The sequence below is a fragment of the Rhincodon typus genome, chromosome 36, assembly GCF_021869965.1.
Source record: "Rhincodon typus isolate 14 chromosome 36, sRhiTyp1.1, whole genome shotgun sequence".
In the NCBI taxonomy this organism is placed as follows: domain Eukaryota; kingdom Metazoa; phylum Chordata; class Chondrichthyes; order Orectolobiformes; family Rhincodontidae; genus Rhincodon; species Rhincodon typus.
This window is the reverse complement of record NC_063367.1, coordinates 1,788,333-1,799,977: the sequence shown is the minus strand read 5'-3', so window position 1 is coordinate 1,799,977 and position 11,645 is coordinate 1,788,333. Positions and strand designations below refer to the sequence as shown.

Sequence of the window (11,645 nt, the reverse complement as noted above, 5' to 3'; positions counted from 1 at the left end):
AGGCTGGAGAAGGCAAAGTGTTCCGGAAGATAGTCTGTGCAAACTTGGAGAGATTAAGTTTTAATTTATCGTTGTCTTATTAATTGAGTTTATATCAGTGGGACTTGTGTTTATTTGAACAGCATTCCAGTAGAATTAAGACCAGTTAGGGAGTAGTTAGCACTTAGTTGGGAATTGTTTGGTTTGTTCGCAATTCTGTTAATTTTTTCATTGTTATGATAAAATAAATAAATTGTTTCTTGTTATTCATAAGGGAGATCAGGGATATTCTTTCTTTTAACCACTCTTTTAACAGATTGCGAGGGGAAAGACAAGCTTCTCTGGGAGTTTCAGGGGTAATTATTAGAAGGGAACCTCTACTTTCATTATAATGGATTGCAGCTTTGGTTTAATTTTGGTTTTGGTTTAATTATCAGAGGGGTTCGGCCATTCCCTCTCCATAACAAGATGGATATCGATATTTTGAGTGAGTGAGTAAAAATCTGATAGATAAAATATAGCATAATATACCAGAACTGAAGAAGAGTCATTGAACCCAAAATGTTAACTCTACCTCCCTGTCCACAGATACTGCCAGACCTGCTGAGTGTTTCCAGCAATTTCTATTTTAGTTTCTGATTTCCAGCATCCACAGTTCTTTCAGTTTCTTCCTTGCAATACCCCATTGGTCACAGCCTGCCAATACAAGATTGACCTATTTGTTCCTACTTTCCTTGCATTAACTAATCCTCCATCCATGCCCATATATTAATCCCCATCCAATGAGCTCTAATTTATCTACTAAACTCCTGTGCGGGACCTTATAGAAAGTCTTCTGAAATTAAAGTACACCATATCCATTAATTTCCCTTACTCTGAAAGTAATATCCTGAAAATCTCTGAACAGAGATTGACAAATGTGAGTCATAAATCAATGCTGACTCTAATCACTCTCAATCAAATCATTGTTTTCTAAGCATTCAGTCATCACATCCTTTAGAATTTCCTTAAAATTGACATCAGGCTAATAGTCATTGAATCTCTACAGTGTACAATCAGGCCGTTTAGCCCATTGAGTCCACACTAACCCTCTGAACAGCATCCCACTCAATCCCTGTAACCCTGCATTTACATTGGCTAATCCACCTAGCCTGCACACCTTGGACTATGGGCAATTTAAGCATGGCCAATCCACTTAACCTGCACATCTTTGAACTGTGGGAGGAAACCAGAACACCCAGAGGAAACCCACACAGACACAGAGAGAACATGCAAACTCCACACAGACAGTTGCCTGAAGGTGGAATTGAACCCAAGTCCCTGGTGCTGTGAGGCAGCAGTGCTAACCACTGAACACCTTATGCCAGCTCTGTGTTCTCATTCTCCCTCACTCCTTTCTGAAATAATTTGAAATAACATTTCCAATCTTCCAATTCGCAGGAACAATTCCAGAATCAATAAAACTTTGGGAGTTGATCACCAATGTTAATGAGATGTTAATGTACATGTACAATGTAAATTTTGAATTTAAATATTTCTAAATCAAATACTTCATCACAACTTGGCATCAATTCAGGGCTAATGCAGACAAATTTTTAATCAAGGATTATGGGGAAAAGGCAGGGAAGTGGGGCTGAGAAATAGCAGATCATTCATGATCTCAATGATTGGCGGAGCAGACTCAATGGGCTGAATGGCCCATTTCTGATCCTACGTGTTATGGTCTAACACACGTATTATCTCTACAGCCACCTCTGTCAATTTTCTGGGATGTGGATCATCAGGTCCCATGGATTTTCAGAAATGAAATTAGGAGAAGCTTCCATACACAAAGTGAATAAAAGTTTGGACATTTCTTCTGAAAATAGCTATTGATGCAACAGCAATTATAATTTTAAAATCTGATTAATGTTATGATTGTTGTTTGCTAAATCTTTTGGGATCTGGAACAAAGATGTAGAGTTAGAACAAAGGTGCTCTCATTGAATGGCAGAACCGGCTTGAGATGTTCAAAAACTGACTGGTGTTATTTCCATGACCTCTCTGTCAAATAGACCGGTGAACAGATACTACAAGCAACAATGAAGAAACTAAATAAACCTTCCTTTTATGAGAAATGAAAGCGACAAATAGGCTTTGCACATTCCTTTGTGACTTTATTTCCCAACTCATTCTGCTTCTGTCCAGTGCATTCAACTTCTTGGAGTGAAGAAATCTACTTTCACTTCACAGAGCACAGAAACGCAGCTAATGGTTTTAATAAGTGATACATTTTGTGATTACAGGTTATTGCTCAACATTTCTACATCAGACATACAAAAGTGCACAAGACCGTGTGAAATAAGATACACTTAATAAACTTCAGATGATTTACAACGTCAGCATCACAAACATCAAAGAGATCTGTCAACATTAAAGTAAAAACTACAACATTAATGCAAACCCTGGACCATCACTGTTCAATATCAGTGAACATCATGCGCATGGTGATCAGATGATCTGGCAGCTAATGGGCTTTCCCCAGTAAAAACACTGTGGGTGCAGCTACTCTTTAACATAGATCCTCGTACACACGACATCATTAGCAACCAGTGTCTAAAATGAAAGAAAAGACAAGTATTTTATCATTAGAACTAGGTTACTCCAAGATCCTGCATTTCTTTACAGAATATGCAATGTCTAGTCTCAGGAACTAAATTCAACAGCAAAATATAAAAGATATCATGAGGGGCCTGGAGAGGGTGAATAGCCAAGATATTTTTCCCCAGGGCAGGGGAGTTCAAAACTTGAGGGCATAGGTTTAAGGTGAGAGGGGAAAGATATGAAAGGGACCTGGGAAAATCTCTCATGCAAAGAGAATGGAATGAGCTGCCAGAGGAAGTGGTGGAGGCTGGTACAATTACAACATTTAAAAGGCATCTGGACGGGTACATGAATATGAAGGGTTCAGTGGAATATGACCAAATGCTGGCAAATGGGACTAGGTTAATTTAGGTTGCCTGATCGGCATGGACAAGTTGGACCGAAGGGTCTGTTTCCGTGCTGTACATCTCTATGACTGTATGACTGTAAGTACTTTTGAAGTGTAGTCACTGCTCAAGCCAATTTGCACATAGCAAGCACATGCACACTGGGAAAGCATGGTAACAATAAGGTGATGAGGGATAAATATTGCCTGGGTCAGTGGATTAGTGACCCAGAAGAGCAGACTAGTGTTCTGAGGACATTACTTCAAACTCCACCATGGGATTGAACACTGTTCTCAGTAATCGTGCCACCACATCTATCATCGATTGTTATCAAACCCCATCAGATTCACCAGTATCCTTACAGGAACAAAATCTGCCTTCTCACCTGGTCTTGTCTATAAGTGACTCCAGACCTACAGTAATGTGGATGACTCTTAACTGCCCTCTGAATTGGCCGAGCAAGTCACTTGATTTAAGAGCAATTAGGGAAGAGCAACAAATGCCTTGCCATCAATAGTGTTATGATATGAAAAAGTAAAGAAAGAGTACAATTAAAATGATCAAAGGATATGGGTCTATTGCAGGAAAATGCTGTACAGGTAAAAGATCAGCCATGATCAGATTTAACGGCAGAGCAGGCTTGAGGGGCCAAATGGCCTACTCCTACTCCTGTTGTCATTGTTCCTATTTCTAGTTAACACTACCTCATTTTAGAGTGGTGTTTATAAGAAAATCAAAATCACCCACCAGTATTAACTCATCGTTGACCAGTTCCCGGGTCCAGTGTGTTTTTGGTCCACTGCCACTAACAAGAGTCTGCTTGCAATAGATTTTGTTCTCATTTTCCCAGCTGGGAACACTCTACAATAAAGAAGATGAAGACATTAAGAGGTACCAGTTGAGCACACAGAAATAATCTCACTCTGCACAAAGTTCCCCAGCCTGTCATATTTCACTTGTTAGTTCTGTACACAGCTTCCTACTGACTCTGACCCTGGATGTGAGTGCTCAATTTCTCTCCTAGACCCTATCCTTCAAACCAAAGGTCATGAAATCAAGTCCTGTCTCTGCAAGTGATTTTTCTATTGGGACAGGCGCACTCTGATAGTGGACATTTTGTTAGCTGTCCATTAATTTGACTGGCTCAGAATGACCATTTCAGGTACACTTAACAGCCAATCACATTGCTGTGGATCTGGAGTCACATGTAGGAGAAGACTGGAGAAGGACAGCAGATTTCCCAATGTTATATCAATCTTGTAGTTTCATAGCCATCATTAATCAGATTAACATTCCCAAGTTACTAACTAAGTGAATTTGAATTTTTTGGTGGAATGTGTACTTATGTCTCGTCACATGGACTAGGCTATGTGATGGTTAGTGCAATATGGTCTCCTTAAGTTAAGAAAATTAATTTATTAATGTAATCTTCTGTGGCCACATTCAGGCAATCGATTATGAAAATGGCTGGATTTACCATAAAAACCCAACAAGGTCTACTCTTGCCTCTCAGGAAAGAAAGTCACGCAGTCTGGTCTAGGACTGGCCCAATCTTTATTGTCAAAATAACTGGGAATGTGCAGGTAAAGCTGTCATAAAATACTGCAGGCATAATTTCAGAAAGTATTCAGATACTATAATACAGTCAGAAGGTTGTGTGTTTGAGTATCACTGTGGAGATTCAAGCAAAGGAATCCAAGGCTGCACAGTGAGTAAAGGGAACTGGCCCTTAACTCTGAGTATAGCCACTGACACATTAGAAAGAAGGCACTGTCATTGTGAGGCCAGATTGCATGGGGGTGCTAGTGTGCTGGTGCTTTGGACTCTAGATGAGATGTCCTCTCTTACAATGCTCTGTCACACAGTGGGGTAACTCACATTTACCATACAGCAGGGAGACCTGTCCTTTGGAATGAAACATCAAGTGAGTGTAAAAAGTGACACGGCTCTATTTTGAGGAAGAGCAATAGAATCCTCTCCAGTGTCCTGCAAAATATTTATCCCTCAGCCAATATCATGAAAAACAGATGCTCTGACCATTTATAGGAGACAGCTCTGTGCAAATTGGCTGCTGATTTCCTCCTTTACTACACTTTAAAGAAGTTCTTCATTGGCTGTAAAGTGCATTGGAACTTGCTGAGGTCATGAAAGGTGCTGTAAAAATGTAAGTTTCTTGTTCATTGTCAACTGGTTGTCTGTCAACGTGAGTGGTGGGCTCTGAAGCCAGCAGCTGCTGTTTGGTTGAGTTTGGACCCCAAGCTCCCTCACTCTTTGATTCAGTGAAGACATGTCAATGAGCTAAGGCCAGGAGAGCATCAATGAACAGGAGATAGTGGGAAAGAGACAATATTTCAAATTCCCATTTTCCTTAAGCCTTGTGAGATCATTTCAATCTACTCAGGAGCTGCTCAGATTTTACTGTGAAGGAATTTATCTACAGTATCATTACTTTTATTGTAAATAGACCAGTGATTCCCAGCTAACAATGAATTAGTCACCCTTCATTTTATATCACTACCTGCAACCACCCCCAGCTTGTTTACTCCATGTTAATGATGCATCCTGTGTCTCAATGTTACATGCTCCCCTTTTGTATCTGATATCTCCCTATCTGTTACTGTGTGAAAAATGCTTCTCATCACCCCTCTTGGCAGTGGCAACTACTGAATTAAACAAACCAACAAACTGCTAGAGAAACTCAGCAGCTCTGCGGAGAGAGCAGATTAACGTTTCGAGTCCAGGATGACTGCTTCATTACTGAGGACTCTTCTGAAGAAGAGTCATACCGGACTGGAAACGTTAACACTGTTTTTCTCTCTCCATGGATGCTGCGAGACCTGCCAAGTTTCTCCAGTCATTCTGCATGCTCATTTCAGATTTCCTGCATCACAGAGTTTAACCAGTTGCATTTAATACTGCAAATCGGGTTGCAGGAAATACTTAATCAATAATGTGACTATTTGATGCACCGGCTAATTCAAACAAAATGACCCCTCAGTTAGGCAGGAATTAGTTTCTGTGCATCAGTTTGCGTGATCACAAAATGCTTATCGCTTACTAAACACTGTCAAGGGCAGGTCAGAATGAGGTGTTGGTCACTCTGCCCGCTGGTATTCACCTTGCATTTTCTCCCGTCCACTGTCTCCTCCTCAAACTCCTCTCCCATTTTGAAGTTGATCTCGGTGGTCCTCACCGCGGTGGAGGTTTTGATGTAGAACTGGTCCCCGTCCTGCCGGATCTCCACCAGTGGCTTTGATGCGGCCGTCACAGCCACCTTCCTCAGCATGGCGCTGACCCCTGGGCAGTGACATTTAAAGAAACGGTCAGTGCAGGGTGGAAAGAAACACAGCGAACTTTGGAGAAACTCAGCAGGTCTAGCAGCTCCGGTGGAGGGAGAGAGACAAAGTTAACGTTTCAAGTCCCGTACAACTGTCCTTCAGTTTGGGGTAGACTCGAGAACAGAGATTGGGGCAGATCGTGATGCACTCAATTGTTTGTCTCTCTTCAATTTTCTATCTCTGGGCGTGGAGGGTTGTGGAGCTGATATGTAGAAGGCCCCCCAATGCCTTCGATTGCAAGAACGCGACACAAATTGCCCCGAATAATGACCAGTTCACAGCACAAATCAAAGGCTCAGCTTGTGGAGAACCCAAGAGAAGGGAATTCTGACCCAGATAACACCTCCATCCGCCCCGTGTTACAAAACACCACCCTATAGAACATTCATTTATAAAGAAAACTAAATGCATCGGGGTTAAAATGAGCAACATTCTGACAGTAGGAGCAAACATCCAGACGACTAAATGTTTCAGAAGTGCCGTTGGATGAATCCTAGAAAATGCGAAGAAAACACAAGAGAAATATAGGGAACCACAACATTGATTAATTATCAAACTGGCCTTCAGTTTTGTCAGAGTATTTTTTAATATTTCAGAAAGATGAACTGATCAATGGGTTTATCTATTCTGAAAGATTAAAGAGGAACAGTCCCAGCACTAGATCAAGATTTAACCTGAATATTGAGACAAGCTATAGCTTCATATCTCTGTAATATCCAGCCTAGTAACAGACAACTACAGTGATCCCTGGAACAAGAGAGCTGTAAAGACATTTCAGCCTTACCCAGTACTTTCAACAAATCGTCAAAATTCTCACTGCTCTTCATCTTCCAAGTGCCTGCAAAGTTGGGCATTTTGCACGGGTCTCTTAGAATCTTGGTGCACTGTCACAGCTCCTCTGCCGAGTGACTGCTGCTTGCTAACTACTGTCAGACAGCCCGACTCCCAGCTGCTGCCTTCTCAAACTCTGCTGCTCAGTACACGAGAGCTCGGAGCTCTGAATCATTCAGCGAGTTCCCAGAGTCTGAAACAACCCCTCTGCAGCCTTGTATTTAAAGGGACAGGGGGCCTTTTGTTTGGTCACGTCCAGCAAGTGGATGGGGCTCCACTCTCTGATGGACCAACAGAATTTTTCAGATGGGGGTAAATAGATCTTTGTCGGGTAAAGTATACGAGGCATACAGAATCAATGATGGATTGATTGATTGATTGATTGTCATATGTACTGAAGTATAGTGAAAAGCTTTGTTTATGAGCAGTACAGGCAGATCTAAGCAAGGATGTACAGATCAAAAATACTTAGACAGAGGCATACAGGTTACAGTGCACAGAGTGTGCACTAGGTGAGATCAACATTACTAAAATCAGCATCATTTGAGGCAAGAGAGTCCATTCATCAGACCAATAATGGCTGGGAAGAAGCTGTTCCTGAACCTGCTGGTGCGTGTCTTCTGTCTAATGGAAGAGATTGTAGGAGGTCATTACCAGGGGTGTGATGGGTCTTTGATGATGTTGTCAGCCTTTTCGCAGCAGTAGTGGTGGAAGTGAGTGCAATTTCGTGATTTGAGAAACATTTAGACAGGTACATGGATGGATAGGTACGGAGGGATATGGACCAAACGCAGGCAAATGGGACTAGTTTAAATTGTGAAAACTGGGCAGAATGGGCAAATTGGGCTGAAGGTCCTGTTTCCATGCTTTAGTCCTCTATGTCTCTATAACTCATCCTGGCCAATGTGTTTCAAAGCTGCATCATCATGGTGCCTGACTCAATGCTCAGTGAGATTGGCACCTTCCTCTTAATGTGGGGGAAACATCCACCAGTACATTACATGAATGTGACCATTGGGAGTAACTGGATGGGTTCTGATGGTAGGAAGAGGACACTCAGACCCTCAGATGTGCCTCAAGAAACAGTCAATGCAGTATTGAAATTTCATTTCTCTATTTATTCACAGATCTGGGCGTATTCTAATTGACCTTGAACTTGGTGGCTTGCATGGGCCATTTCAGAGACAGATAAAAGTCAACCATATTGTTGTGGATTTGGAGTCACATGTAGACTTGATCAGATAAGAACTTCCTTCCCTAAAGGATATAAGTGAACCAGATAGGCTTTTACAACAAATGATGGTAGCTCTGGAGTTCGCCATGAATGACACCAGCTTTATCACAGGGTTGTTATGGTGCAGAAGGAAGCCATTCAGTATCTGCACTGGGTCTTTGAGCATTCTTCTGCCATAGCCCAACATGTTGTTCCTATTTAAATAATTATCCAATATCCTTTTTGAATGCCTCAATTGACCCTGCCTCCACCACATTTCCAGTAGTGCATTCCAGACACTAAATATTTATTGTGTGAAAACATTTTACTCACCTCAGCCTTGGTCCTTTTGAAAAACGCTTTGAATTTTTTGCTTCTGGTTCTCAATCTGCCTCATAATTTTGAAAACTTCTATTAAATTTCCTTACAGCCTTCTCATCTCCAAGGAAAATAGTTTCAAACATCTCCAACCTTTCCTCATAGCTGAAGTCCCAGATTTATTTATTGAATGTAATTTCCACCAGCTGCCATGGTGGGATTCAAACCTATATCATCACTGCATTAGGATGAGCCTCTGGATTGTCAGGCCAGTGACAATATCACTACAACGCCACCTCCCAATGGTCACCTTTGCCCCATTTCCCTGGATAGACTGGCATTGAGGGATTGCTGAATGTTATAGAAATCCATTGTTCATTTCTATTGATTTCACCCAAACAGAAAGCTGAGTATTCTTTAAAATGCGGTCAGTTGTTGAACATCAGACTCAAATGTATTTCAATGTCCTCTAGTTGTATATGTGCAGAGATCACTGAGAATGTAGAGAGCAGAGGGAGCTGGGTGTGCATATACCCAGATCATTGAGAGTGTAGAGAGTAGAGGGAGCTGTGTGTGTGTACCCAGATCACTGAGAGTATAGAGAGCAGAGGGAGCTGGGTGTGTATGTGCCCAGATCATTGAGAGTGTAGAGAGCAGAGGGCGCTGGGTGTGTGTGTACCCAGATCACTGAGAGTGTAGAGAGCAGAGGGAGTTGGGTGTGTATGTACCCAGATCATTGAGAGTGCAGAGAGTAGAGGGAGCTGGGTGTAGATGTACACAGATCATTGAAGGTGGCATGACAGGTTAATAAAGCATACAGTGTTCTCAGCTTTATTAATAGGACCATAGAGTAAAAGAGCAAGGATTTGAATAAGACACCTCATCTGGCGTATTGTGGGCACCACATTATACGAAAATAGAAATGCAATGGAGGGAATACAGAAGCAAGAATGATTCCATGTTTGAGAAACTTTAGCGATGTGCATAGATAGAAGAAGCTGGGACTGTTCTCCTTGGAGAGGTGAAGGCTGAGAGGAGATCTGATTGAGGTTTTCGAAATCATATGTTGGCTGGATAGAGTGGATTAGGGAAAACTGTTCCTACTTGTAAAAAGAAATAAGCACAAAAGGGCACAGATTTTAAATTGATTGGCAAATGACGAAGGGTAATGTAAGAAAAAAATTTTCCACATAGTGGGTAGTTATGGTGTGGAGTGCAATTTATGGAAACATAGTGGAGGTGGTGTCAATTGAGAAGTTTAGGAGGGCACTGGATGAATTAGTATGCACAGAAATGGAGAAAAGGCAGGAGACTGGCACTAGGGTTCATTTAGTCTGGGTATGATGGGCTGAATGTCCACCTTCTGTGCTGTGACAATTCTGTGATATCTCCTTAAATGTGTGGATGGATGACCAATTAAGTCAGGGACACTCTCTAATCATGATTTACAGCTACAGCTCATTTTCAGTTAATTTTGTGGGCCAGCATTAGTGTTACAGATTGATGCACACATAGACTTCTGTCACTTTAATCATCATGGTCTTCAAGTGGTACACATAGTCCTCATTTAGTTCAAATTTCCTTTGATTCGTTCTCAGCACTTAGTTCTTGCTGGCGTATGTCAACCAATCTTGATAAAGGCGGGACCCGTGTTTAAACTATGTAGTTTCCTAACGAAACAGTTGTTAAAAGTCAGCCACGTTTTGTGGGACTGAAGTCACATGTAGGACAGACTGGGTAAGGATGGCATATTTCCATCCCTAATACAAGAAATTTCTCTCGTATCTACCCTGTCTACCTCAGAATGTTCCAGAACACTGGGCCCTTCTGTAGTTACAGGATTAATGCAGGAAGTCTGGCAGCCAATTTGGACACAGCTAGCTCCCAGAAACAGCAAGGCATTAATGGCTAGATAATCAGGGTTTTTTAGTCAGTTTGGTCAGTGCTTCAAAAGTAATGAACCCTCCTTTTCTTTGAAATATTACAATTCACAGGATTGTTCACAAGAGGGCAGGAATGGCCCTGGTTTAACATCTTGTCTAAAAGTCACACCTCCAACAGTTCTGCTCCCCCTCAGTGCAATACTCCAGTGTCACTGTAGGGCAGACTCAAATGGGAGCTGAGTGTTGAATCAACAATTTTCTAGACACACAGGCAACAGTGTTTACTCACGGCTGCTGAAAAAATCCCCACATAGAGCTGCGACTGAAGAACACTCAGTGTTTTCCAAGCCAGTTTCAAGCATATTGTTTCACTTTGAGTGGGAGGTAAGCTCCCAGGTTGTACACAAAGGGCCTGATGAGATTTTCTGCCCTTCTCCACCGAGCTTTCCAATTCCCTTGGGCAGAATCAAAGCACTTGATCAAACTCATCAATCTACTAGAACTACTGGATACAATTTACAACAAAAGAGAGCTGGAGCAGGACAGATGAGGCTTGGGGGCCCCAACCTCCCTGAACAAATTTACTTAAGCTGCAAATAATAATGCTGGAGGTAGTACTTTGCATTTATTGATTGAAGAGGGGGCTGGATTTTAGTCAATTGCCCTCAGTAAAAGCAATATATCACTGGCCTTCTGAACTGCTCAAGAGGCAGAGACAATTGGTGCTAGGAGTGACTCGCAGTTTGAGCGTAATTAAGTTCCGCTTCTCACTTGAAGCATTTGGGAAATTACGTAAATCTCATTTCTAAATATTCATAAGTAAATCAAAAGCAAACAAGAAAGAAATGACATGCAGCTTCTGCATTATATTCCTAGTTATACAAACTGAATTACTTTTAACACCAACCTCTGAATGAAGTGAGAGAGAGAGAGAGATTCACAAATTTTCTACTTTGAGGGAATAAAATAAAAGGGAAAAAATCGCCAGAAATGCTTGGAAATGAATGTACTGGTTAAGGTACCAGAGCTCCATTTCGAGGTGCTCAGACAAACTAAGCAAGTGTGTATCACTCACACGTTTTACTGGTTTTTCCTCTGGGCACTGGTTGAAGTA

The 11,645-nt window shown here is 41.6% G+C and overlaps 1 protein-coding gene across 1 annotated transcript; it reads right to left on the bottom strand.

The window, feature by feature from the left end:
• Positions 1-2,260: 2,260 nt before the first annotated feature.
• Positions 2,261-7,140, bottom strand: crabp1a (cellular retinoic acid binding protein 1a). Its single transcript, XM_020513478.2, has 4 exons — positions 7,071-7,140; positions 6,067-6,245; positions 3,696-3,809; positions 2,261-2,574 (listed from the first exon to the last, which is right to left on the bottom strand). Exons 1-4 carry the CDS (start codon positions 7,138-7,140, stop codon positions 2,524-2,526), a joined length of 414 nt encoding a protein of 137 aa, XP_020369067.2. The 3' UTR covers positions 2,261-2,523.
• Between the last annotated feature and the right edge of the window lie 4,505 nt (positions 7,141-11,645).

Bases quoted from the DNA above. Each gene is read 5' to 3' on its own strand.
- crabp1a (XM_020513478.2), bottom strand. From the start codon at position 7,140: ATGCCCAACTTTGCAGGCACTTGGAAGATGAAGAGCAGTGAGAATTTT. The intron at 6,246-7,070 runs GTAAGGCTGAAA...GTCACTGCCCAG, and splicing joins CGATTTGTTGAAAGTACTGG to GGGTCAGCGCCATGCTGAGG. The intron at 2,575-3,695 runs GTGGGTGATTTT...CTTTCATTTTAG, and splicing joins TCAACGATGAGTTAATACTG to ACACTGGTTGCTAATGATGT.